The sequence below is a fragment of the Takifugu flavidus genome, unplaced genomic scaffold (assembly GCF_003711565.1).
Source record: "Takifugu flavidus isolate HTHZ2018 unplaced genomic scaffold, ASM371156v2 ctg418, whole genome shotgun sequence".
Lineage (NCBI taxonomy): Eukaryota > Metazoa > Chordata > Actinopteri > Tetraodontiformes > Tetraodontidae > Takifugu > Takifugu flavidus.
In genome coordinates this window covers 1-27,508 of record NW_026622037.1, presented here as the reverse complement: position 1 = coordinate 27,508, position 27,508 = coordinate 1, and the positions used below count along the sequence as shown (strand labels likewise).

General features: G+C 41.9%; 2 protein-coding genes and 3 long non-coding RNA genes across 5 annotated transcripts; 4 read left to right on the top strand and 1 right to left on the bottom strand.

The window, feature by feature from the left end:
* Nucleotides 1-1,441: 1,441 nt before the first annotated feature.
* LOC130520537 (uncharacterized) lies at nt 1,442-20,847 on the top strand. Its single transcript, XM_057024235.1, is given in 20 exon segments — nt 1,442-1,620; nt 1,756-1,828; nt 2,004-2,084; nt 2,245-2,280; nt 2,386-2,446; nt 2,538-2,584; nt 2,681-2,737; nt 13,336-13,454; nt 13,726-13,996; nt 13,999-14,028; nt 14,134-14,210; nt 14,356-14,408; nt 14,559-14,598; nt 18,490-18,557; nt 18,641-18,730; nt 18,855-19,168; nt 19,295-19,473; nt 19,595-19,767; nt 20,043-20,257; nt 20,337-20,847. Coding segments are annotated over 19 exon segments (2,154 nt in total). The 5' UTR covers nt 1,442-1,620; nt 1,756-1,821; the 3' UTR covers nt 20,573-20,847.
* Nucleotides 4,285-4,765, top strand: LOC130520540 (uncharacterized). The gene is made up of 2 exons (XR_008948906.1): nt 4,285-4,540; nt 4,599-4,765. It is a non-coding gene; the product is annotated as an uncharacterized LOC130520540 (long non-coding RNA).
* Nucleotides 20,848-21,022: 175 nt separating the features above from the next.
* LOC130520538 (uncharacterized) lies at nt 21,023-22,564 on the bottom strand. Its single transcript, XM_057024236.1, has 2 exons — nt 21,526-22,564; nt 21,023-21,429 (listed from the first exon to the last, which is right to left on the bottom strand). The coding sequence occupies exons 1-2, from the start codon at nt 22,401-22,403 to the stop codon at nt 21,318-21,320; spliced, it is 990 nt and encodes a 329-aa protein (XP_056880216.1). The 5' UTR covers nt 22,404-22,564; the 3' UTR covers nt 21,023-21,317.
* A 1,865-nt stretch (nt 22,565-24,429) lies between these two features.
* Nucleotides 24,430-25,341, top strand: LOC130520541 (uncharacterized). The gene is made up of 2 exons (XR_008948907.1): nt 24,430-24,821; nt 25,203-25,341. It is a non-coding gene; the product is annotated as an uncharacterized LOC130520541 (long non-coding RNA).
* Nucleotides 25,342-25,654: 313 nt separating this feature from the next.
* Nucleotides 25,655-26,890, top strand: LOC130520536 (uncharacterized). Its single transcript, XR_008948904.1, has 2 exons — nt 25,655-25,963; nt 26,752-26,890. It is a non-coding gene; the product is annotated as an uncharacterized LOC130520536 (long non-coding RNA).
* Nucleotides 26,891-27,508: the final 618 nt, after the last annotated feature.

Below are 27,508 nucleotides of genomic sequence, written 5' to 3'. Positions count from 1 at the left end.
ATTGTTTCTGTACACGCCTTCGAGTCGCTCTGCTGGAAAGCCCATAGCTATGATGTTTGGGTAGATATCTGTTGAGGCAGGAGCCAAGGAGGTTGGATGGGGGCACAGCTACACACTCTGCTACACACACAGCGCAGAAGCTGCACAACGTGAGAAAAGGGAAATTTGGACCTGTACACGTGGCCTGTGATGGACGCACACGCCTGGTGCTCTGCACATGGTTCGGCAGTTCATCGCGATTAGCATTTACAGACAACTTTAAGCTGTCTGGGTGAAAGTGAAATGCACAGAAAGAGGATCCTTCCTGCTCTGGCCTGCAAGCCTCTTGGTCACCTTTCAGCCCAAGATTGCGCTTAAGAATGATCATAGGTGCTGAAATATAGCGAGTTTTTCCCAGATGACTAAAATAAACATAATTAATTCATAGCCAGCTGAGTGTTGGGCAGAAAGGAGTGCTTTTTAAATAGGTTAACACCCTGACAAGTGTTTAGACATATATACTGTACATACACATGTTTCCCATTTGAAAAATTACAATATATGTATTTTGGGGAGAAACGGGTCATCTTTAAATACAACCCATGAAAATAATTGATTTCCTTTAAATACATTTACATTAAAATTAAACATTTTCTGGAAAGGTCAATTACTGCATGAGCATCAATCAGTTTAAAAATGTTATAAATAAATTTTCCCCATCATTCAGTTCCTCATAATATGCGTCTTTCCCACTACACTTAAATCTATCATCACAGAAGTGCCTGCAGAAAACATCTTTGTGAGAGAAGGAGAAAGGTTGGCTCCAAACTTGTCTGTTGGCTTAAACTAATAAGGTAAGACATTTTTTTGATCTTATGATGGCTTTTTTGTGTTTTTAATAATTAGTTGTGCAGAATTCCTATGATGTTAAACTGACACTGTGATTAAGAATTAGTAATTATATTGCTATTGCCAGCTAGCTTGTGAGTAATTGCTCTGTTATTGGCTCGGATGTGGAAAAACAGTGGAACCATGATTGTAATATGTGAATAATATCAAATTGTCTTTTTGTGCGGTTGGCGTAAGTATAAAGATCAATCCATGTTTTGAGTGAAGCTTCTCAGGCCAATTAAGTTGATTCTGTCTGGTTTTTTTTATATATGCCATTATGTTTTAAATATAAATACTGCACATGTTTGAATTTAATCATCTTAAACATTAAAAAAATTTTAGGTGTGCAAAGGTTGTTTGAAGGTTGATTTTGTTTACTGGTGATAAGATGAGTGAAGAGAAGGAATTGGTATGTATTTGTTTACTCCAAGGTTTCTGCTCATTCTGGTTATTGGTTGTATAACTTATTACTAAGCTATTTTTCTATCAAGCTATCCAGTAATTGAACAGTTGGGTTTGACTTAAATAAAATAATTTAAATGAACTCATTTAGTCCTTATCTTTCAGAATCCTAGTGTCCCGGGTGACTATCTGTCACCATCAGGTGAGGACCGGGGCAGCGACTATGTCCCTTCATCATCCACACATTTTGATGATGAGGAGGAGGAGCAGGCACCTTTTAACAATGCACCTGAAGATGCACCTGAAGATGTTGATGCCACTGAAGGGCACAAGGAAAGTGTTTCAAAGGTAACAGTCAAAAGCTGTACTAAAGGACCAAAGAGAAGATGGGACAAAAGACATTATTAACATTGTCTTTACTGCAAAAAACCACAAAGCAAACTGGCCAGACACCTGCAAACTAACACATTCTCTTAACACCAGAAGGAAGAGGAAGTGGCAAAGTGCCAGCCACCACGTTCAAAAAAACGCAAAAACCAAGCTTCAGACATGGATGGTAAGTATTAATCTATTGATCTCATTTTATTTATTGCTAGGAAAAGTATTTGCAGATCCATTTTTCATTTAAGCTTTTAATCTCACTTTAGCATTGTATCAGAGAAATCAGTGATTGGCGATCAAATACTATGAGTGAAAATACACTGTATGATTGTTTGTTTGTTTTTTTATAGAGGAAGTAGACATCTCTAATAAGCAGGCTTCAACTGCAGGAGTCATGGTGTTAAATGTTGCCAAAAGATCGACTGAAACAGGTAAGCTTCTGTCTACTTGTCGTCTGTTGTACAGTTTTTCTGCTTTACATCTGCATTTTTCCCTGTATTTTCTGAATATTTCACATGTCGTGTATGTTATTTTTCAATATCAAGTGTAGTTACTCTAATAAATTTAAAAAAATATCCACTAATTCCACAGCGGCATTAGATCCCTCAAAGGACACAGAGAAAACAGGTAAAGATTATGCTAACTGCCCTGTAGTTTTCACTTCTACTTTGGCTTCTTGTTTAGAAGGATTCATAACAAAATTATTAAATACTATAATATTACCAAACTCAGATGTGCCCAAGAAAAAGAAGAAGAAATCTAAACACCTGTCTGCTTATCCTCCTCTGCACGGGTAAAGTTGACATTTAGATTTCATTAATATTGAAATTACTCAATCATGACGAATTTAAAATTAATAATATTTTAATTTCTATTTCACAAAGCCTGCTTCAAAGGAAAGAAGAGAAAAATATCACTGAAGATTCAGATGGTATGACCAAAACTTTCTTTTAATGTCCGTACTGTAAGATTCTACTTGTGTTTTTTGTAGTTAATTCTCATCTAAAATACTTGCTTTTTATTGCAGAAGAAGACAACTGTCTAAATGACAACAGTTCTGTTCCAGAACCGTCAAAATTGCCAGGTAGAGTTGTTCTAGCTGTCCTTTGTCTTGTGGGCATCATTGTTATCTAGATTTTCTTGAGGCATTTGAGACTCCCCAGCAAGCAACAGTGGCAGGAAAAACTCACTTTTACACAGGGCAAAACATCGCTCGCGATTGGCCCGGAGTCTACACTTGCGGGCAGAGTGTAGACAGCCTGGCCCTCTGATTGGTCCGGTGTCTACACCTACGAAGCGAGGTGTAGACGGGGAAGCCTTCCGATTGGTCCCGAAGGCGGAAGGCGGGCCCCCGAGGGGCTCCGATCATCCGAGCCCAATAAGAGGGCCGCGCATAAGCGCGTCTGGAATCGACCTGCGAAAATTTGAATTGAGGTAAGTCAGCCCGTCTTTCCTTTCATATTTGCGTGCTTTTTGCGTGCTCGAAGCATATCTTTGCAATAGTACCTGTAAATGTGCTCGAAAGCTAACCTTGTCCGTGAAAAAACAACTTTTCGCTAGCGGGATAATGTCGCTAATCGCATCTATAGACATTGTGTTATTGAGGTGCCTCCATGCTCAAATTGCTTGTTTGCCTTCTTTGTTTCCGAATTAAATGTTTACGTTCAATGTTGTGACCTACATGCCTATTGAGTATTACAAACAAAAGAATGTCCATGAGTGTGTAGGGACAATACAGCTGAGAAAGGTGGGAAGTGGGAGGACAATACAGCCAAGAAAGGTGAGGGCAGCCAGATGTGGGCAGCAAGTACCTGGGAAGTGCCTTGCTTGGTGGCAGTAGTAATCTCTGGGTTAGTTGTTTGCTTGCACATGACACTTTGCTTTGGTTGTTTTTTTCAGATAAACCTTCTGCAATGGACCCATTAATGCCATCGCTGTGTATTCTGCACACAAGTGTGCCACAGGATGGGCAGCAGTGCGTTCTGAAGGCCTCAAAAGAGGTACGGGACCAGTCGAAACCACATCAGCCCACTGATGACAGTGGACTGAGATGTCTTAAGACTGCCTGTGATGAAGGTAAGGTAATCAGGGTCAAATATATGTTTTGATGCTCAGTTGACTCACTCTACTTGGACAAATGTGGCATTAAAGACATAACCGTTTGTCTTCAGCTAAAAGGAGATGCCGCCTGGTCACCCAAAATCCCTCAGAGGTGCAGTGGATTCTGACTTTTGGCAAGTACCGAGGCAAAATCTTCCAGTGGCTGGTGGAAAACGATGTTGGCTACATTAAATAGTAAGTGTGCTGTTCTAAACAAAATAAATCTTTGCTCATTCTTGTCCCGTTAAGTGATTCATAATTAAATGTGATATTTCAGTATCGTCGATCGCCACGTTAAAGAGAAGCAGCGGCCAGAGAGAGGACCGATAAATGATGAGTGGATTAAGGATTACCTCCAGTTCTTCCCGCAAGTCTCCTGCCACCTGGAGATGTGTGTGGACAGAGCCATTTACGGACAGGGTGAAATGTAATTGTTAATATTATGCACAAGCTTTTCAGAACGCAGTGAGGACTGAAGATACATTTTAGATGAGTTATGTTTACGTTGGCCTTTTTCTCCCACATTTCACTAAAGCTGCAGCAGAAAAGGCAAAAGACCTGGAAAACAGAGCTGGCCAGCTTCTGCACACAAGTCCGTCAGACGCACCGCTCCATCGTCGACGGCAAGATCGCCGTCTGAACCACACATCGAGGTGACTCTTTGCTCCATATCCTGGGGACGCCACACTAAAGTGTGCCAATACGAAAACTTACACTAAAACGCATCCTTTCAGGACAAACATGGAAAGATGAAGTGGAGGAAGGTCCTGAAGGATGACAGGATGTGGTTTCAGACATACTGTCCAAACAGCAAAATGTCATCATCTCCAGGACTTGAAGGCCAGACTTTTGACACTTTTGCAGACTTTCAAAGGGCTGTGGACATTCTTTTGGGACCTCATTTCCAGGTGTAAGCAAATAAAATTGGAGTGTTTTATTGACTGCACTTGACAATAAATGCTTCTTTGTACTTGACAATAAGTAATAAAAAAAAAAATAAGGCTGTCAACAGTTCATGGCCACAGGTTTTTCATTTTTATTTTGTAGCACTCATTGGGAAATTAAGTGTTCTTGCTCTTCAGTGTCACCTGGGTGGGGCCACCTCTCTTTAATCACAGTCAGTGCTTTATTCATTTCCAAACATAGGACGCCTCCATTTCCAAGACACCTGGCAAAGTCTTCTGGGCCACCACAATGTAGGAACCTGCAAGGGACCAATGACAGAATCACTGTTTTTCTTGCACAACAAATGTTATTCAACAACAGGCCCGGGCATGGTATTCTTTACCATCTTTTCAATTTCTGACTGCACCTAATGGCACAAATAACATCACTTGTGTGTTCAAATACTACTACACCCACAGACCGTCATTGCTTTGCCCTGCATTCATTTTTTCCATCCAGCAGATGGCTCAATAGCTTGATGGCTTACATTTCAATGAAAGATTTTGACAGATATTTATAACCATTTGGGACATTTGACATGCCAAGAGCAGTTAGGCCCTTTATGCTCGCGGTTCCCTGTCAAAAAACTTGACTTTGCCACAATTTGTCTACACTTGGTTTTGCACGTCGTACGGGTCGAGGGCCCTCGACCCGCACGACGTGCAAAACCAAGTGTAGACAAGTATAGACAAACTGTGGCAAAGTCAAGTGTTTTGACAGGGATCTGCGAGCATAAAGTGCCTAACTGCTCTTGGCATGTCAAATGTCCCAAATGGTTATAAATATCTGTCAAAATCTTTCATTGAAATGTAAGCCATCAAGCTATTGAGCCATCTGCTGGATGGAAAAAACGAATGCAGGGCAAAGCGATGACGGTCTGTGGGTGTAGTAATATTTGAACACACAAGTGATGTTATTTGTGCAGTCAGAAATTGAAAATACCATGTCCGGGCCTGTTGTTGCTTGCTGTAGTTGAGGAATAACATTTGTGATGCAAGAAAAACAGTGATGATGCTGTCATTCGTCCCTTGCAGGTTCCTACATTGTGGTGGCCCAGAAGACTTTGCCAGGTGTCTTGGAAATGGAGGCGTCCTATGTTTGGAAATGAATAAAGCACTGACTGTGATTAAAGAGAGGTGGCCCCACCCAGGTGACACTGAAGAGCAAGAACACTTAATTTCCCAATGAGTGCTACAAATAAAAAAGCTGTGGCCATGACCTGTTGCCAGCCTTATTTTATTATTTTTAACGGCCTCAAGGTCCTGCATGTCTCGGGTGTGAAAGAATACAAATGAGACATGTGCATTGTATTCAAAGAAGCATTTATTGTCAAGTGCAAAGAAGCATTTGTCAAGTACAAAAAAGCATTTATTGTCAAGTGCAGTCAATAAAACACTCCAATTTTCTTTGCTTACACCTGGAAATGAGGTCCCAAAAGAATGTCCACAGCCCTTTGAAAGTCTGCAAAAGTGTCAAAAGTCTGGCCTTCGAGTCCTGGAGATGATGACTTTTTGCTGTTTGGACAGTAAGTCTTTTTTCTGTATTTGTTGTGGCCTTTAGTTGGTTGACCACACAGTGCACAGATGTGCACTTTGAAAGCGGTAGGCTCAGTGCCACTGTGCTCCACCCATCTCCTCTTGTAAAAAGTGGATCGAGCTGGCGACCATTGATGCCGGGGGGGTTGGGACGGTTTGTGTTTGGAAACAGCGAGAGGGACTGTTGGAAGTGTTGCCTGGATTTGACCGGATGAGCAGACAGGCACAGGCTGTGGGACAAAAGTACCTTTGCGTGGTGTCGTCTGGGATGGTGCGGGTGATGGTGGTTCTGGCTGTGGGGCGGGGGGAGAGGGGGATGTAACTGTGTGACTAAGAGGTGGTAAATAAGGGGACGCATCTGTGCGACCGTGTCGGTATTTAAGTTTCCTGGTCCCCGCCAGAGATGGAGTGACCTCGTAGGTCACCTGAGGTCGACTGGTGTGCGGTCTTTCAAGAGGTAGCTCCAGCGCCGGGGGTTGACTGCACTGCGCGATGCTCTGATGGCGTCGGAGGACAGATAGACCTTGGTCAGTCACATTGGCAGCTGACAAGGCCTCCTGTCGCCTGATAAAGTGCGCAATGGATTTACTGTTTATTTTCAGGAGAGGAATCCCCAGCTTGCTGAGCTCGGCATCATCCACAGTGACTCTCTGTTGGACACGCTGGTATAATCTGGTCAAGAGATGTTTGTGCGGCAACCCGCCAGCCTTTGCTCTGCAGTGCGGGTGCAGCCACAGCTGTTTGACGAAGCAGTACATCAGCCTGTTCTTCCTGGAGTCCAGCAGGTGGGCAGCCGAATGTCGTTTGCTGAACTTGAGCTTTTGCACCAAAGACGATTCAGCAGGGTCTCCGTTGGTGCGGCCGAAGAGAGCGTTGCCCCAGCGTGCAGAGTACAGGCTGTCAAACTGGTGAATGCTTCGGTCGTGGAGATGGAGCCCGTTCCATGCAGCAATGACCCTCTGCCTTGTAGAGTTGCTAATGGCGAGCTTTCCCTCTTCCAACGCAACGTCCACCAGGACTCTGCTGAGCTCCTCCACGTGCTCGTACCCCGGGAGATGATTTGGACCGCACACGTCCTCGGCGCAGGGGTCAAAGTCATCGGCGACAGCCTGGTCAGTGAGGTGCAGGTTCCTAGGGAGAGGAGTCAGGCGATCGTCAACGGCATCCGAAATGTATCCCGCGTCACCGTCCGGGGGATCGTCGTCGCGGGAAGCCTCGTCTACCTCCCCCTCGTCCGCTGGCCCCTCGTCCCCCTCGTCCTCATCAGTTTGCAGTGTGTTTGTAGTCTGAGCATAATGTTCAGGAACATTGAAAGTGTCTGTCGATTGGCAAAACAAGTACTCGAGACCGATTCGCTCCCCACCGGACGGCAGAGGAGCCCTGAAGTTGGCGTCCTCCACCACCCCAAACAGCTGCTGACACCTCTCATTGAGACGATGCACCAGCGGCGACACGTAGACGAGGTGCTGTCGTCCCTGTTGTCCTCTGACACTGGCAGACTCCCTGTCGGCATTCCAACGTGCAATCCCGGCCAGGAGGTACACTTGAAATGGGACGGCTGCACAGTGGGGTCCTGGAATCATGCTGGGCAGGAAGGAGTGGAAGCCCTCCAGGCTGTTGCTCCCCCTGTCTGTGGCGTAGCGCGGCAGACTCACACCGTTGCGGGTAACGTGTTTTTTTATGGTGTACATGTTCCGCCCAGGAGGGTCCTGGATGCACTCGAGGTGCTTCTGTTGATTTTGCCAGACGTGATCGATGTCGTCGTTACCCTTGAACAGATGGATCTGGTTGTCGTCCATTCCCGCCGGTCCTTTCAGTGTGTCGATGACCTTCTGGACACGCACAAAGGTTTCCTGGGCCCCAACTGTGATTCTTCTCACATAATGGGACAGGTCCCTTTTGGTGACATGCCTCTCGATCAGCTGGCTATCTGAAAGGGAGTCGGCCCTGTTCGGGAGTCCCGCACGCACTGCCTGCAAGAGGAGCGCCACGTCGTCCTTGTTGTAGGAGAAGACGGCGGCCGATAAAGCAGATTTAAAGAGGGCATACTTGGAATGGTGATCCGTCCGAACAGCCGCGTCAAATCTGTGGATCCAGTGGAAGATGTCCAGACGGATCAGCATGCCTCTGGCGACCCACTTGTCAAAGAGCTGCTCCAAAGAGGAGACTCCGAGAGCCCGACAACAGCCGCGGTCCACGTACATCAGTTCCGGAGCCGCCTCTCCTGCCCTTTGGTAGCGCTCCATGAGCCCTTCGGCCATCGGCCGCATCTTCTCCAAAGACTCCTCGCAGGTCAGTACGGACATGAGGATCTGACTCCGCTCGTTGCCGACGTTGGTGCACCACTCTGCGGTGCCTTTTCCGTCGCCAGACAACTTCTTGCAGATCTGAAAATGTATACAAACAGTCAAAGACCTGTATTTGGTACCTTGTTGATGCTAACTCTTGATCTAGTAATGGCTGTGCAGATGCAATGCACTTCTTTAGTTAGACACAAAGAAATGCCCTGAGTTGACACACACAAATTACCTTCTTGGTGGAGTCATATTTGAGCACTTTCCCAAACGTTGACATTATCTGCGCCCGGTAATCCTCAATATTCTCAGCCTCCGCAAGGAGGAAGGCTTTCCTCAGCAGCCTTGGGGACGGCAGCTCTCTTCGAGGTGGCGGCAATTGAAACTTTGGGCTGAAACTCTCTGAAATAAGAGTAATATTTTCAAAATGACATAATCGGTGAAGGGCACAAAAATCAGCACCAGGTTCAATTTTAGACTTTGTCTACAGATTTAAATTAAAAATAAATTTAAAAAAATCTGAAATCTCACTTGTGATCTTCCCAGGTTTCGTGTACTGTGTGAGCAGAGTGGTGTAAAGGTCTTTCCTCTGCAGGTACTCCTCACAGTGGCTTTCCTGGACCTGGCGCCACACCTTGGCCATGGTGTTGCCCTCAGTGCGATCCCTCAAGAGGCGGACCACCTGCTTGTCCACCCCCCGCCTGAAATGAAATTGTTCACATTCTGTGAGCCGGCCTTTCGCTAAGAACTCGAAAGATGTTGAAGCAAAGCGCGCAGACTCACCGTAATGTCAATACAGCAGGGAACATGGCCTGGTGCGCTGGACTGAGCTGATTGAGGATGCAGCCTTCCCATGACGGGAAGCGGCCAATGGCATGCTCCTCTGAGTCTTTGGCAGCTTTTCTGCATGCGTTACAGGCCAGGACCTCGGTCAGCATGGAGTACCACCCAGATACGTGGCAGATCTGTCTGACCGTGTGAGAATAACCGCAACGGTACAGAAAAGCGCCTTTGTTTTCCCGCGCCGGGCACGCAGCTCTGGGACAGCGCAGGCTGTAACGCCACACACCTACTGGTCTCCAGAAAAAGACACGACTGCGGAAAAAGGAGTCTGCCGATGGAACATTCTTACCTCCCACTCCAGGCACTTCTGGGGGATGAAACCACATCCTGTCATCCTTCAGGACCTTCCTCCACTTCATCTTTCCATATTTGTCCTGAAAGGATGCAGCCCTCTGGAAGAGTCCATTGGTTTCGTCCTCTTTCAGCCATGCAACGTCAGCCTGTGGGAGCCCATTGGGAGCAGACTCCCACATTTTGTGCCATCCCTCGTATGTCACCTAATAAGAAAACACACGATTATATCCGACATCCGATATATAGTCACTGAATACTCAAACTTGAGCTTGTTTCTAGTGGATTACCTCCGGTTGTGCTGCTGATGTTGCTGTGGGCCGACAGGGCTGAGGCGCTGCATCCATCACGGCGGTCGTCCTCTCGGGAGCTGCTACCGGAACCTTGAATATAACCAGCGTTTTAGTGTACGTTTTTGTATTGGCACACTTTAGTGTGGCGTCCCCAGGATATGGAGCAAAGAGTCACCTCGATGTGTGGTTCAGACGGCGATCTTGCCGTTGACGATGGAGTGGTGCGTCTGACGGACTTGTGTGCAGACGCTGGCCGGCTCTGTTTTCCAGGTCTTTTGGCCTTTTCTGCTGCAGCTTTAGTGAAATGTGGGAGAAAAAGGCCAACGTAAACATAACTCATCTAAAATGTAGCTTCAGTCCTCACTGCGCTCTGAAAAGCTTGTGCATAATATTAACAATTACCTTTTCTTTCATATGAGGCAAGAGCCTCAGCAAGCACGGCATCATCCTCCTGAACGGTAGCGACTGTACATGCCGATGAGCTGCTGGGAGTGGCAGTAGCAGTGGTGGCAGTCGCTGTAGGGGGGGGCGCACCGTGTTGTGCCTTCTGAAAGACACATAAATATCAGTAAAAATGTCACCACGCTGTTGCACGAGGTCGCGTCGACCTACCTCTCTGTCGAGAATGTATTTTCGGAATCGTTTCAGGGAGCTGGTGGCTATGTCATTTTCGGCCATGACCAACCATTGCTTCACAGAGGTGTGTGCTTCCTGAGCCATTCTCCTCTCGTGGTCACTTCCACATTGGGGGTCGGACAGAAGTTGTTTATGGAGGCTGTACCACTTCCACATCTCCTCGAACGTAAACGACTTGAACCGCCCCTGTCCATAAATGGCTCTGTCCACACACATCTCCAGGTGGCACGACACGTGCGGGAAGAACTGGATGTACTTGAGGAGGTAATCCTTAACCCACTCGTCATTTATTGGTCCTCTCTCTGGCCGCTGCTTCTCTTTAACGTGGCGATCAACGATACTGAAATATCACATTTAATTATGAATCACTTAACAGGACAAGACTGAGCAAAGATTTCATTTGTTTAGAACAGCACACTTACTATTTAATGTAGCCAACATCGTTTTCCACCAGCCACTGGAAGCTTTTGCCTCGGTATTTGCCAAAAGTCAGAATTAGCTGACCCATCCACTGCACCTCTGAGGGATTTTGGGTGACCAGGCGGCATCTCCTTTTAGCTGAAGACAAACGGTTATGTCTTTAATGCCACATTTGTCCAAGTAGAGTGAGTCAACTGAGCATCAAAACATATATTTGACCCTGATTACCTTACCTTCATCACAGGCAGTCTTAAGACATCTCAGTCCACTGTCATCAGTGGGCTGATGTGGCTTCAATTGGGCTGCCCGTGCCTCTTTCGAGGCCTTCAGAACGCACTGCTGCCGATCCTGTGGCACACTCGTGTCCAGAATACACAGCGATGGCATTAATGGGTCCATTGCAGAAGGTTTATCTGAAAAAAACAAACATAGCAAAGTGTCATGTGCAAGCAAACAACTAACCAGAGATTACTACTGCCACCAAGCAAGGCACTTCCCAGGTACTTGCACTTGCTGCCCACACCTTTCTTGGCTGTATGGACCCCCACTTCCCACCTGACTAGGCTGTATTGTCCCACCACTTCCCACCTTTCTCGGCTGTATTGTCCCTGCACACTCATGGACATTCTTTTCTTTGTAATACTCAATAGGCATGTAGGTCACAACACTGAACGTAAACATTTCGGAAACAAAGGAGGCAAACAAGTAATTCGAGCATGGAGGCACCTCAATAAAACAATTTCTATAAAATTCGAGCTCAATAAAACAATTTCTATAAAATTCGAGCACGGAGGCACCTCAATAAAACAATTTCTATAAAATTCGAGCTCAATAAAACAATTTCTATAAAATTCGAGCTCAATAAAACAATTTCTATAAAATTCGAGCATGGGGGCACCTCAGTAAAACAATTTCTATAAAATTCGAGCTCAATAAAACAATTTCTATAAAATTCGAGCACGGAGGCACCTCAATAACACAATGTCTATAGATGGGATTAGCGACATTATCCCGCTAGCTTAAAGTTGTTTTTTCACGGCAAAAGTTAGCTTTCGAGCACATTTACAGGTACTATTGCAAAGATATGCTTCCGAGCACGCAAAAAGCACGCAAATATGAAAAGCACTGGGAAAGATCGGCTGACTTACCTCAATCCAAATTTTCGCAGATTGATTCCAGGCGCCGTTACGCGCGGCCCTCTTATTGGGCTCGGATGATCGGGGCCCCTCGGGGGCCCGCCTTCCGCCTTCGGGACCAATCGGAAGGCTTCCCCGTCTACACCTCGCTTCGTAGGTGTAGACACCATACCAATCAGAGGGCCAGGCTTTCTACACTCTGCCCGCAAGTGTAGACTCCGGGCCAATCGCGAGCCAGGACCGCCCCCAGTCTACAGTCTACATTGCACTCCGCTCCGTGGGAGATGACAAGAGAGCAATGAAGGTCTAATCCTACAGACAGAAATCAGTAAAAAAAAAGTGAAACACTTGGATGTACATTCGTAATGTATCTGCTGTTAAGTTGATATATGAGATGATATTATGGTGGCTGAGAGGTGCAAAACACTTTAACAATCGGATGACAAAATGACGAAACACTTTAACAATGACGAAACACTTTAACAAGCGGCTGAAACAAATTTACAAATGACGAAACACTTTTACAAGCGGCTGAAACAAATTTACAAGTAACGAAACACTTTTACAAGCGGCTGAAACAAATTCACAAGTAACGAAACACTTTAACAAGCTGCGGAAACAAATTTGCAAGTAGGATTTTCTACCGGAAAGGGAATTACCGACCCTTGGTACGTTTGGGCCAATGGATGCGTTCCGTCGGTACAGTTGGGCCAATGGATGCGTTCCGTCAGTACAGTTGGTAATACCCTTTCCGTAAGAAAAAGCAGCCTGCAGAAAACAAAATTACAAGTTACTTTTCTTACGGAAAGGGTATTACCAACTTACTCTTTCAGCCGGAAAGGGAATTACCAACTGCATCATTTGAATCGCAAGCGGGTAAGGACTTCATCGTGACGCAGGATGGACGACAAACAAGTGGCCTTTTGCCCGTTTTGTGGCAAACATTTGATCAGTTTGACGCCAATTTCTGTGGTCGGTCTTTGGCGTTTTAAAATGCCATAGCTCAGACTGAAGAACCAGCCGTACCGGGGACGTCTCAAGCCACCGTATCTCAACAGCCTGTTAATGTTAAGCGAAGTAAGTGTAACATAGCCGTCGCTATCTGAAGTACGTACAACGTGAATCAGCTGTACCACTGGTTAGCGGCTGCTAACTTTCTAACTTTCTGTAAACCTGGCTTTAATTTCAGCAGATAAACATTTGCCGTCATATAAGCAGTTCCTGGATTACAGAAATTCAAAATCCAATGAGCGTCAGTCTTATAGCTACGGGGGAAGACATCGGGCTAAGGAGAGAAAACACGTTCAGGTCTGTTGTACTGACTGTATTATCAATACTCGACTGTCTGACTCGGGGTAACTCAAAAATAGATCTAGGCAAGACAGTGCAACTACTTTATCTGGAGTGTAGTTTCCAGTCATGTTCGGCTAACTATGAAACTGTGTTGACATAAATTAGAACATGGAGGGAAATGTCACCTCCATGTTCTCCATAATTAATTGGAAGTGCTGGTGTATGTATAATCTGTTGTATTACTTTTTATAGTACATGAAATTAACCGTACCTTCTTCATTTTTAGATAATACATGGAACGATGGTGCGGCATGAGACTTTTCTGAAACCTCTAAGGGGGAGAACACTTCCGTTATTTGTTGACCCTGATATCGAAGCACCTGACATCTTAAGCAAAGCAGTCCAGAAGATGAGGACATTCCGCCAGGACACACCAGAAGGGACTTATGTTCTTTTGTATCCAGACTGCTCTGAGGTGATCCATGTGCCTGGTTCAGAAAGGCCATTCAAATTGGCAGAGTATAAACAAGAACTTGGGAGGCCATATAGCAGGATCACCTTTTTATTTGCCTTGAACGGCATTTTCAAGGTTAGTGGATCGCATGATGCAATCATTTTATCTAATTTAGATGCTGCACTGAAGGACATTTTGCCTTTAGCTACATGATCTGTGGATTTTTTTTTGTTTTTACAGCAGTGGAATCAGATTCTGATTCTGAAATTGTCCTGACTTCAAGGAGCTCAGATGAATTTAATCAAGCTGACACTGTGGTAAGCCATTATTTTCAATTAGATATAATGTATGTTTATCAATGACAAAACTGACAACCTTCCAGTATTAATATATACTGTACATGATGAGGGACGCGTTATGGAAGCTGAGACTAATTCTAGATAAATTTGTGTTTCCTGTCAGGTTTTTGAACCACAAAACCAAAGTACTCCCCAAAACATCCCAGAACATGAAAGGTCAGTGCATTTTTGGCACCCAGCCTTTGCCAAAGAGGGAGTCAGACATTTAATGAGAGGTCCTTTCTAGTGGCAGTCAAGCACTAGGAATCTTGCCTGAAGGACAGAAATAAATAATGTAATAATTTTGCCATTTTAATCATGTTTCAGAGATGCACCAGGACATTCATCAACAATTCAGCCTGGTCAGGTATTTGGGCCGGCTGTGGCAGCTGGAAATTCCTTACCTCCGTTGTTGTTATTTCATACGTTTTCATTTGTTTTTCAGATAGTAATATCTGACGTGTGAAAGTATGGATGGACCTGAAGCAAATCCAGCCACGACTTCTTGCTACAGGTATGTAATAAATGATATGGAATTTATTTGGGAATTTTATGTTTTTACGACATTTTCATGTAGAGATTTTAATTTTCCAACAGTAACTACACAGACCTGTATGCACCAGATGTTGAGGACATGGATGAGGATCTGGTTGCCGTCGATGTTGAGAATTTGGAACACACTGCAGTGTAAGAACTACTGACTGGCATTCAAGTTTTTTGTTGGGAAGTATTGCTGGTATTTAACTAATTCTGCTAAAACGGTTCATTGTGTGTTGATACCCATTAATTAAATCATTTTCTGTCATTACAGGGAGGAGATGAACATTACACTGCCCGACATTGTGGCAAACCTGTCACTACCCATTGATCACAAAAGGGTCAGCAGGTTCAACCTCTCCAGGGCTAATGTTTGGGATGGAGCGGTCAGAGGTTTCAAGCGTACAACATATACAGAACAATGTGACATGCTTGTAAGATTTACTGATGATGCTGGTTTTTTTGAGGAGGGAATTGACACAGGTGGTCCCAGAAGAGAATCTTGACTCTTCTTATGAGACATCTGAAAGATCGGCCCATTTTCGATGGACCAGATGGACATCGATTCCTGGTCTACAATGCAAAGGGTATGCATAGGGTTAGATGTGCACTACACTAATTAAATATATGTAAATCACATTGCATTTGCTTCTTTTCCTCGACGTCTTCAAGTGTATATATGTTTTAATTTTGCAATATGAATTCCTTTGCAGCTGTTAGGGAGGATGAATACTTCATGGCAGGTAAGATGATAGCGGTATCAGTGGTGCATGGAGGCACCTCAATAAAACAATTTCTATAAAATTCGAGCTCAATAAAACAATTTCTATAAAATTCGAGCACGGAGGCACCTCAATAAAACAATTTCTATAAAATTCGAGCTCAATAAAACAATTTCTATAAAATTCGAGCTCAATAAAACAATTTCTATAAAATTCGAGCATGGGGGCACCTCAGTAAAACAATTTCTATAAAATTCGAGCTCAATAAAACAATTTCTATAAAATTCGAGCACGGAGGCACCTCAATAACACAATGTCTATAGATGGGATTAGCGACATTATCCCGCTAGCTTAAAGTTGTTTTTTCACGGCAAAAGTTAGCTTTCGAGCACATTTACAGGTACTATTGCAAAGATATGCTTCCGAGCACGCAAAAAGCACGCAAATATGAAAAGCACTGGGAAAGATCGGCTGACTTACCTCAATCCAAATTTTCGCAGATTGATTCCAGGCGCCCTTACGCGCGGCCCTCTTATTGGGCTCGGATGATCGGGGCCCCTCGGGGGCCCGCCTTCCGCCTTCGGGACCAATCGGAAGGCTTCCCCGTCTACACTTCGCTTCGTAGGTGTAGACACCATACCAATCAGAGGGCCAGGCTTTCTACACTCTGCCCGCAAGTGTAGACTCCGGGCCAATCGCGAGCCAGGACCGCCCCCAGTCTACAGTCTACATTGCACTCCGCTCCGTGGGAGATGACAAGAGAGCAATGAAGGTCTAATCCTACAGACAGAAATCAGTAAAAAAAAAGTGAAACACTTGGATGTACATTCGTAATGTATCTGCTGTTAAATTGATATATGAGATGATATTATGGTGGCTGAGAGGTGCAAAACACTTTAACAATCGGATGACAAAATGACGAAACACTTTAACAATGACGAAACACTTTAACAAGCGGCTGAAACAAATTTACAAATGACGAAACACTTTTACAAGCGGCTGAAACAAATTTACAAGTAACGAAACACTTTTACAAGCGGCTGAAACAAATTCACAAGTAACGAAACACTTTAACAAGCTGCGGAAACAAATTTGCAAGTAGGATTTTCTACCGGAAAGGGAATTACCGACCCTTGGTACGTTTGGGCCAATGGATGCGTTCCGTCGGTACAGTTGGGCCAATGGATGCGTTCCGTCGGTACAGTTGGTAATACCCTTTCCGTAAGAAAAAGCAGCCTGCAGAAAACAAAATTACAAGTTACTTTTCTTACGGAAAGGGTATTACCAACTTACTCTTTCAGCCGGAAAGGGAATTACCAACTGCATCATTTGAATCGCAAGCGGGTAAGGACTTCATCGTGACGCCGGATGGACGACAAACAAGTGGCCTTTTGCCCGTTTTGTGGCAAACATTTGATCAGATTGACGCCAATTTCTGTGGTCGGTCTTTGGCGTTTTAAAATGCCATAGCTCAGACTGAAGAACCAGCCGTACCGGGGACGTCTCAAGCCACCGTATCTCAACAGCCTGTTAATGTTAAGCGAAGTAAGTGTAACATAGCCGTCGCTATCTGAAGTACGTACAACGTGAATCAGCTGTACCACTGGTTAGCGGCTGCTAACTTTCTAACTTTCTGTAAACCTGGCTTTAATTTCAGCAGATAAACATTTGCCGTCATATAAGCAGTTCCTGGATTACAGAAATTCAAAATCCAATGAGCGTCAGTCTTATAGCTACGGGGGAAGACATCGGGCTAAGGAGAGAAAACACGTTCAGGTCTGTTGTACTGACTGTATTATCAATACTCGACTGTCTGACTCGGGGTAACTCAAAAATAGATCTAGGCAAGGCAGTGCAACTACTGTATCTGGAGTGTAGTTTCCAGTCATGTTCGGCTAACTATGAAACTGTGTTGACATAAATTAGAACATGGAGGGAAATGTCACCTCCATGTTCTCCATAATTAATTGGAAGTGCTGGTGTATGTATAATCTGTTGTATTACTTTTTATAGTACATGAAATTAACCGTACCTTCTTCATTTTTTAGATAAACATTGGAACGATGGTGCGGCATGAGACTTTTCTGAAACCTCTAAGGGGGAGAACACTTCCGTTATTTGTTGACCCTGATATCGAAGCACCTGACATCTTAAGCAAAGCAGTCCAGAAGATGAGGACATTCCACCAGGACACACCAGAAGGGACTTATGTTCTTTTGTATCCAGACTGCTCTGAGGTGATCCATGTGCCTGGTTCAGAAAGGCCATTCAAATTGGCAGAGTATAAACAAGAACTTGGGAGGCCATATAGCAGGATCACCTTTTTTATTTGCCTTGAACGGCATTTTCAAGGTTAGTGGATCGCATGATGCAATCATTTTATCTAATTTAGATGCTGCACTGAAGGACATTTTGCCTTTAGCTACATGATCTGTGGATTTTTTTTTGTTTTTGCAGCAGTGGAATCAGATTCTGATTCTGAAATTGTCCTGACTTCAAGGAGCTCAGCTGAATTTAATCAAGCTGACACTGTGGTAAGCCATTATTTTCAATTAGATATAAATGTATTTATCAATGACAAAACTGACAACCTTCCAGTATTAATATATACTGTAAATGATGAGGGACGCGTTATGGAAGCTGAGACTAATTGTAGATAAATTTGTGTTTCCTGTCAGGTTTTTGAACCACAAAACCAAAGTACTCCCCAAAACATCCCGGAACATGAAAGGTCAGTGCATTTTTGGCACCCAGCCTTTGCCAAAGAGGGAGTCAGACATTTAATGAGAGGTCCTTTCTAGTGGCAGTCAAGCACTAGGAATCTTGCCTGAAGGACAGAAATAAATAATGTAATAATTTTGCCATTTTAATCATGTTTCAGAGATGCACCAGGACATTCATCAACAATTCAGCCTGGTCAGGTATTTGGGCCGGCTGTGGCAGCTGGAAATTCCTTACTTCCGTTGTTGTTATTTCATACGTTTTCATTTGTTTTTCAGATAGTAATATCTGACGGTGAAAGTATGGATGGACCTGAAGCAAATCCAGCCACGACTTCTTGCTACAGGTATGTAATAAATGATATGGAATTTATTTGGGAATTTTATGTTTTTACGACATTTTCATGTAGAGATTTTAATTTTCCAACAGTAACTACACAGACCTGTATGCACCAGATGTTGAGGACATGGATGAGGATCTGGTTGCCGTCGATGTTGAGAATTTGGAACACACTGCAGTGTAAGAACTACTGACTGGCATTCAAGTTTTTTGTTGTGAAGTATTGCTGGTATTTAACTAATTCTGCTAAAACGGTTCATTGTGTGTTGATACCCATTAATTAAATCATTTTCTGTCATTACAGGGAGGAGATGAACATTACACTGCCCGACATTGTGGCAAACCTGTCACTACCCATTGATCACAAAAGGGTCAGCAGGTTCAACCTCTCCAGGGCTAATGTTTGGGATGGAGCGGTCAGAGGTTTCAAGCGTACAACATATACAGAACAATGTGACATGCTTGTAAGATTTACTGATGATGCTGGTTTTTTTGAGGAGGGAATTGACACAGGTGGTCCCAGAAGAGAATTCTTGACTCTTCTTATGAGACATCTGAAAGATCGGCCCATTTTCGATGGACCAGATGGACATCGATTCCTGGTCTACAATGCAAAGGGTATGCATAGGGTTAGATGTGCACTACACTAATTAAATATATGTAAATCACATTGCATTTGCTTCTGTTCCTCGACGTCTTCAAGTGTATATATGTTTTAATTTTGCAATATGAATTCCTTTGCAGCTGTTAGGGAGGATGAATACTTCATTGCAGGTAAGATGATAGCGGTATCAGTGGTGCATGGAGGTCCAGGGCCCCATTTCCTGTCGGAAGATCTTGTGCAGTATCTTGCTGGCCGGCCTTCATTCAAGTCAACAGTGGATGCAATAACTGATGAGGAGATAAGGACAGTTTTGCGAGAGGTGAGAATAGCATAACGCACAGTTTGGTAGAACACACCATGGTTACAGCATGTCACTGAATAAAAAATATGGAAGGATATCCAAATATTGATTGTGATGTTTCTCTTTTTTTGTCTTTCAGATTGAGAATGCTGCTTCGTTGGATGCTCTGCAAGAATGCATCATGAGACACAGCACAGTGTTCCAGACAGCAGGCTGTCTGAGACACTTGACTTCGGTTGAAGAAAAGAAGGACCTTGTAGCAGACTACGTCCGATGGTACATTATTGAACGCAACTCATCTGTAATTGGCAGGTAAATTCAATTTTCATTTTTTTCGCCCTTCCCGAAAACAAATTTCCTTGAAATGTCTCGTGGCATGTATATCTATGGTGTTTCAACTGCTAGCCTATATGTCTGTCTCTCCATTCTCTGCCTTATGCTAATCTATAAATACTCAATCCAACAAACAAATATAACCTTATAAAATCGTTAAATACATAAACTTCAGATAATACAATTTAGATAGTTTAATTGTTTGTTGCTGTTGGCACTACACAGCAGTGAAAGTGTTTGTGTTCACTTTGTAGATTCAAAGATGGCCTTTCAGCTCTTCAGTTTCTGACAGCACTGCAGCAACACCCTTCTTTGCTGATCCCAGTTCTGTGCCACTCTGAAAAGAGACTAACTGGCATTGACATTGGGAGACTCTTTACACCTGACGTCAGCCTTGCAGGGAGCAACAGGAGACAAAAAGAAAGTCTAACCTTGGCCTACTGGGCAGACTATCTCCTTGACTGTCAAGGTTTGTATTGTTTTTGGTTATAACTACTTGGAAAAGCACATTGCCATGTATACCTACCTGAACATTTTTTTCTTTGCAGAAGGGGAGGCTGCTGTGTCATTGGAAGAAATCTTGATGTTTGCCACAGGGCTGACATCACTTCCTCCTTCTGGTTTGGAACCGTTGCCACAAATAGAGTTCCTGGATGACTCTCCATTCCCAATGGCAAATACATGTTCAAACTTGTTGAAATTACCACTCCTGGATTCCTACAGTGTTTTTAAGGCACAAATGGACTTCGGGATTCAGAATAGTCCAGGATTTGGCTGTTTATGAGCCATATTGGACTCAAAAAATGCATTTTATGCTGTTGTCATTGGTGCAGTTCCAAGTGTTTTGATGTTAAAGTAAGAGCCTGTTAAAGATGTTTTTTGTTGCAAGTGTTTGATGTTAAAGTAAGATCCTGTTAAAGATGTGTTTTGTTGCAAGTGTTTGATGTTAAAGTAAGTTTTTTTTATTTGTGGGGGGGGTTCATCGTTCTGAAACTGTTCTGTTCAGGAAACTGTAGTTCATGATTTTATCTATTAAAAAAAAAGGAAATCCATGCATTACTACGCATTATGTTCATATATCCCACTGTAAAATAAGGATGCTGCGGGTGACAAATTAAGACACTTTGTGTACAAGTTACACCTTTAATGTCTTTTCAATCATAGCCGAGTAATTTCTTTTAGTTTCAGATAGAGCTCAGTTGCAGACTGCCAGTCCTCTGCCTTCTGTAACTGATTGCTCTCCATGGCCAAGTCCAGGTACTCCTGCATGTTTGCATCCCCACATGGAGCTCTTGTCAGGTGAGCCTCAGGAAAAGCATCCAGTTGAGTCTGTTCAACTTGAAATCCACAGTCTCTGGAGTCAAACCTATGTTACACAGAAGATATCATTACATTTATTTGAAAAACAAAATTACTGCAGACAATCTACCATCAAATATTACCGGTGTGGTAAGTAGTAGAGCTCCCCTCCTGGACATGATGCTGTTCTGGAGGGCCGGATCCTGTGGCTGTTCCACAATCCAACACACTCATCCAAGTCCTTCACCAAAGCAGTATCTCAGTAAACACTGATGCTCATGACTCCCGTTGAAGTATCCGGCATCTCTAAGGTCTGCAAATAGCTCCATCCAGAACTGACTCCTATGGAAATTGGTAAAAGCAATAATTTTAAGCATATACATATGTATCACTGAATGAATGAAGTAAAAGGCAAATTACTTGATGAAGGCCATTTACCTCGCCTCTCTGAATATGGACCACCAGGACTCAATCCTCTGGTTATTAGTGGATGAGCCATACATGTGGCTGGACGCTCCAGAGTAGTAGTCTCTGTGGTGGTGGCGTAGGGTGCACTGAATTGCAGCCATGATCCCGTTCTCCGTGCCACAATCAGTCCTCAATCTCATGGGAACGAGAGAGAGGTTTCGCACGCATGACAGAAAATAGTGGCCGATCACACTTGGGTCATTATTTGAAGGCCCCCATGTGAGCCACAGCACTTTGCGTGAAAATCCATCAATACAGCCGGAAAGGGCAAAACCAAATGGCTTAAGTTTATCATAACCATCCGCGTGCCACATATAGTTCGGTCCCATGGAGTGGTAGGTTCTTCTGACAAACCTTCTCCGTGCTCTCCTCTCGCACCCGCGAGGATTGAGCTCCCGGAGCAAATTCATCACGCGATCCCTCTTCACTCGTAGATTGTACTTTTGTTTGAGTACTTGCCACATCGTACGGTAGCCAAACAGCTGTCCAGGTCCACGAAGTTCCAGTCGGATGGCCCTAATTATGGCGTTTGTAGAGGAGTAATCCTTTCTTCGATATAATCCGGCTCCATTCAGTTTGCTTTTAAGCGACCTCAAACTGATGTTCACACCGTGTAAACTTGACATCATGTCCACGATTACATCGTAAGAGTGGCCCTCATGAAAGTACTTTATGCACTGCTGAAGCAGATCTGGTCCGTCCCCTGACGTCCCCGGTACGGCTGGTTCTTCAGTATGAGCTATGGCATTTAAAAACGCCAAAGACCGACCACAGAAACAACAAAACGGCGTCAATCTGATCAAATGTTTGCCACAAAACGGGCAAAAGGCTACTTGCATGTCGTCCATCTTGCGTCACGATGAAGTCCTTACCCGCTTGCGATTCAAATGATGCAGTTGGTAATTCCCTTTCCGGCTGAAAGAGTAAGTTGGTAATACCCTTTCCGTAAGAAAAGTAACTTGTAATTTCGTCATTTGTAAATTTTGTCATCCGATTGTTAAAGTGTTTTGCACCTCTCAGCCACCGTATGATATACTAGCTTTACAGTAACTACAAAGTTTAATTTCTGTTGCAGCTACAGACATCCGACAACCGTTTCAACAGAGACCTCGGGGTGAAGAAGAGAAGGCAGCTGTCTGGAGACAGTTAGGGAACAACATAATTTTACTGAAAGTTCCCGGGAAACAATTGTGTGTTGATGCAATTAAGGCAGAAACAGTTCTCCATAAATGAACATGGAAAGATGTTAAGTACCATGTTTACAACAGGATTGCAATTGAGAAACGCAAGACTTAAGCTCACTTTGATTAATAAGGTCCTGCAGAATTTTTTCTCTGCCCACTTTTATTTAATTAGCAATTTCTTTTGTTTACAAGAAATTTTGAAGTTTTATTATGTAACTGTTTTAGTGTTGTTGTTTAGAATTGTTAAATATGTTGATTAAAACAATTTCACTGTTCTTACATATTTTTAAACATTCTAATATACATGATAAAATAAGAGACTAAGACTCTGACACTTCATAGAAGGTGCCCTGTTGTGATCCAGGATTCCCAGTTGTGTTTGTCCTGCAGGGGGCGTGGTGGAGCCATGCTCCGGCCACCTGTTGGCGCACCTGCAGGACATCAGTGATCAGCCGCCTATTTAAGGCCTAAGACTCCAGCCTACCAGTGTTGGAGGATTTTGTGTGATTAGGTGGATCTGGTAACTTTGTTGGTTTTTTGAGATTTTTGTGGCTGCCCTTTTGTGTTTGTTTAATAAAACCATTTTTTGGATCGTTCATCACTGCGTTCGGGTCCTAAACCACCACGAACCGTAACATGCCCCTTCAATCAATTAAGCACCTGGGCAGCTCTTTCTCTCACTGGATTTAAAATGATTTCAACTATTTCGTGAACTTTCATTCTTGTAACTAAGTATGTTTTTACAAAATGTTTTCACTTAATTAGTATCCTCACCAAGTGTAATATTTTCATTGACAAATGCCCCCAATATTCTCCATAAAGATGCTCACTTGTTGATATTTCCGAGTTTAAAGTTCATCCTGGCTAAAGAAGCAGAACGACACAATTGTGGATTGCTGCACATGGCCAACACAAAAAGGTCTTCTATATTGGTAAGACGTTTGAAGTTTTTTAACTTTTATAAATGGTAGTGACAAGTGTGCTTGTTTGTGATGTTTTCAAGCTAACCAAGCATTAGATTATCTGTTAATTGAACAAAAAGTCACAATAGTGAAAAAATACAATATCCATTGATTAAAGGTAATAATATAGTACTTCAGTTAAAGTTAAACTCTATATGTAATTTGAGTGGCTTTTTTCTGTTTGGTTTTTTTCCCTGTGTTTTAAAAGAATGCAGTCCTTTTGTAGACTTGTAGCCAAAGAGCACATGTACATGTGTAATCACGTGAATGGTTGTCTTCACAAGGATGATTTTTTTTTTTCAATTTTAATTTACTGCCAGTATAGATGAGTTAAGTTACAATATTTACATGTACATTTATTTATTTTTTGTTATTTTGAGAAACCAGGCTATAACAATATGCTTCTCCATTTTTTGTGAAAAAAGTGATTACACTAATAACAACTAATTATTGCTAAATATTTACTAAGTCTCTCATTTGACCAAAGCTGTATGCAGCTTGTTTACAGCTGAGGTGTCAGCCAAGGAGGTTTTTGTTTGTTTGTTTTTAAGGACTTTCAATTTTATCACAAGATGATAGTAATAATGATATCACAACAGTAGCAGTTGTTCTTTTTCTGGTAACAGCTGCGATGTCTCAGGAAAAAGGGAATCAAAGTGCCCCAGACAGCACTGGAGAAGAACCCCTGGAAGGGACTGTGGATCAGGTGGAAGGTATAAAGGTATTAATTTGTCTTGTCTGCCAATTAAAAGTCAACTAACTATCATGATTGAAATACATAATATATACATATTTGGGAAATGTTAAGGGCAAAAATGTAATTAAAATAACAAACATAGTCACTGATAATAACTTGTTTGTTTATAGTTTTTATTGTTACTATTTTATCCCATTCATTATAAACACTTTCTTGTCTTCTAGTATAGTGCAGCATAGTATAATGAACACTCTATTACATTAGTTGAGTGGGTTGTCTCTTAAAGAAGGCTGATGACTTAAAGAGTAAAAAAAATGGCTTACAAAGAGCTTATGTCATAATATATGCATGTTTTTAGTTATAGAAGTTGACACTGAGTCAGTAGTGAGCAACATCCTGTTCCCAGGAACGTTAAGAAGACAGGTAAACTTATGCCTCTTCCATTTTGTTTTGCAGTTATTAATTATTTTTCTGTTTTTTTACTTTATAAAGGCAATATCCAGGTAACTAAATGGTTGATGTTGCATACTGTGCTATTGTGTATATTTTTATATGGTAACAAATCACATTAATGGAGATGTCAATGTTATCTAATTAAAACTATACAGTTTAGAGATTCCCTTCATTTTCCAAATATTATTCAATCTTTTCATTTTTAAATTATATTTCTGACTTGATTTTTACTCTCGCTACATGTACAAAAATAATCTCCCTCAGCTGATCTGCAGATAAATAATTAAAAATCTCAAGTTTAAGCTTAAACACTTAATTCATTGTGAAAATTCATTGTGACTTCTATTGCAGGTAAAGAAGTTCACAAGAAAGGAATGAAGACAGATGGGATATGCTATAGTCTTACTTCTTTAATATTACCCTACACTTTGACATTGGCTGCTTGTGAGCTTTGATTTTTCTTGTTTTTGAACTGTACTGTAATCATTAAGTTTTAGGGTTACTGGCAAGGTTTGTCCTACTGTTTGAGTTACTTGTTTGAATTTAAAAAAATTCTATGTGTACTATTGTTTATTTTGGGCATTTTATTGTATTTTACTGGAACAGATTTAAAATTGAAGAAGACACAAATGTAACATTAAACATTATATTGATGCCAAAAACCCACATTTATAAGTTAAGAACAATTTTTATAATTAATAAAAAATATATAATTTTATTAATAAATATTCAAGAAGTAATTAATACCAACACAAGAATTACATGATGTATAATGCTAACAACTAAATATGCTTCTCCATTTTTTGTGAAAAAAGTGATTACACTAATAACAACTAAATATTGCTAAATATTTACTAAGTCTCTCATTTGACCAAAGCTGTATGCAGCTTGTTTACAGCTGAGGTGTCAGCCAAGGAGGGGTTTTTTTTGTTTGTTTTTAAGGACTTTCAATTTTATCACAAGATGATAGTAATAATGATATCACAACAGTAGCAGTTGTTCTTTTTCTGGTAACAGCTGCGATGTCTCAGGAAAAAGGGAATCAAAGTGCCCCAGACAGCACTGGAGAAGAACCCCTGGAAGGGACTGTGGATGAGGTGGAAGGTATAAAGGTATTAATTTGTCTTGTCTATAACCGCCAATTAAAAGTCAACTAACTATCATGATTGAAATACATAATATATACATATTTGGGAAATGTTAAGGGCAAAAATGTAATTAAAATAACAAACATAGTCACTGATAATAACTTGTTTGTTTATAGTTTTTATTGTTACTATTTTATCCCATTCATTATAAACACTTTCTTGTCTTCTAGTATAGTGCAGCATAGTATAATGAACACTCTATTACATTAGTTGAGTGGGTTGTCTCTTAAAGAAGGCTGATGACTTAAAGAGTAAAAAAAATGGCTTACAAAGAGCTTATGTCATAATATATGCATGTTTTTAGTTATAGAAGTTGACACTGAGTCAGTAGTGAGCAACATCCTGTTCCCAGGAACGTTAAGAAGACAGGTAAACTTATGCCTCTTCCATTTTGTTTTGCAGTTATTAATTATTTTTCTGTTTTTTTTTACTTTATAAAGGCAATATCCAGGTAACTAAATGGTTGATGTTGCATACTGTGCTATTGTGTATATTTTTATATGGTAACAAATCACATTAATGGAGATGTCAATGTTATCTAATTAAAACTATACAGTTTAGAGATTCCCTTCATTTTCCAAATATTATTCAATCTTTTCATTTTGAAATGATGTTTCTGACTTGATTTTTACTCTCGCTACATGTACAAAAATAATCTCCCTCAGCTGATCTGCAGATAAATAATTAAAAATCTCAAGTTTAAGCTTAAACACTTAATTCATTGTGAAAATTCATTGTGACTTCTATTGCAGGTAAAGAAGTTCACAAGAAAGGAATGAAGACAGATGGGATATGCTATAGTCTTACTTCTTTAATATTACCCTACACTTTGACATTGGCTGCTTGTGAGCTTTGATTTTTCTTGTTTTTGAACTGTACTGTAATCATTAAGTTTTAGGGTTACTGGCAAGGTTTGTCCTACTGTTTGGAGTTACTTGTTTGAATTTAAAAAAATTCTATGTGTACTATTGTTTATTTTGGGCATTTTATTGTATTTTACTGGAACAGATTTAAAATTGAAGAAGACACAAATGTAACATTAAACATTATATTGATGCCAAAAACCCACATTTATAAGTTAAGAACAATTTTTATAATTAATAAAAAATATATAATTTTATTAATAAATATTCAAGAAGTAATTAATACCAACACAAGAATTACATGATGTATAATGCTAACAACTAAATATGAATCTCCATATGAAAACAAAAAAATCCACACAATTTCTTTATATATAATTGAGTAGAAATGGTGAGGAAACACTGCGTCTATCCGAAATCTACCTAGTAACAGGATGGTCCCCACAAGTTGGTCAGGAGTTGTTTAGTTTTTTAACATTGTGTTTTCTCACATTTAAAGTGACAATCTAGCTCTATACTCCCATTTTGTGAGACTTTTGTATTTTGCACTATTGTAACATCAGTGGAAAAGGTGGTCCTTACAAAGGATGTGGGGAATGGTGCCCTCGCAGGCTGATAAAGACAAGTATATGTGTGTGTGGGTGTG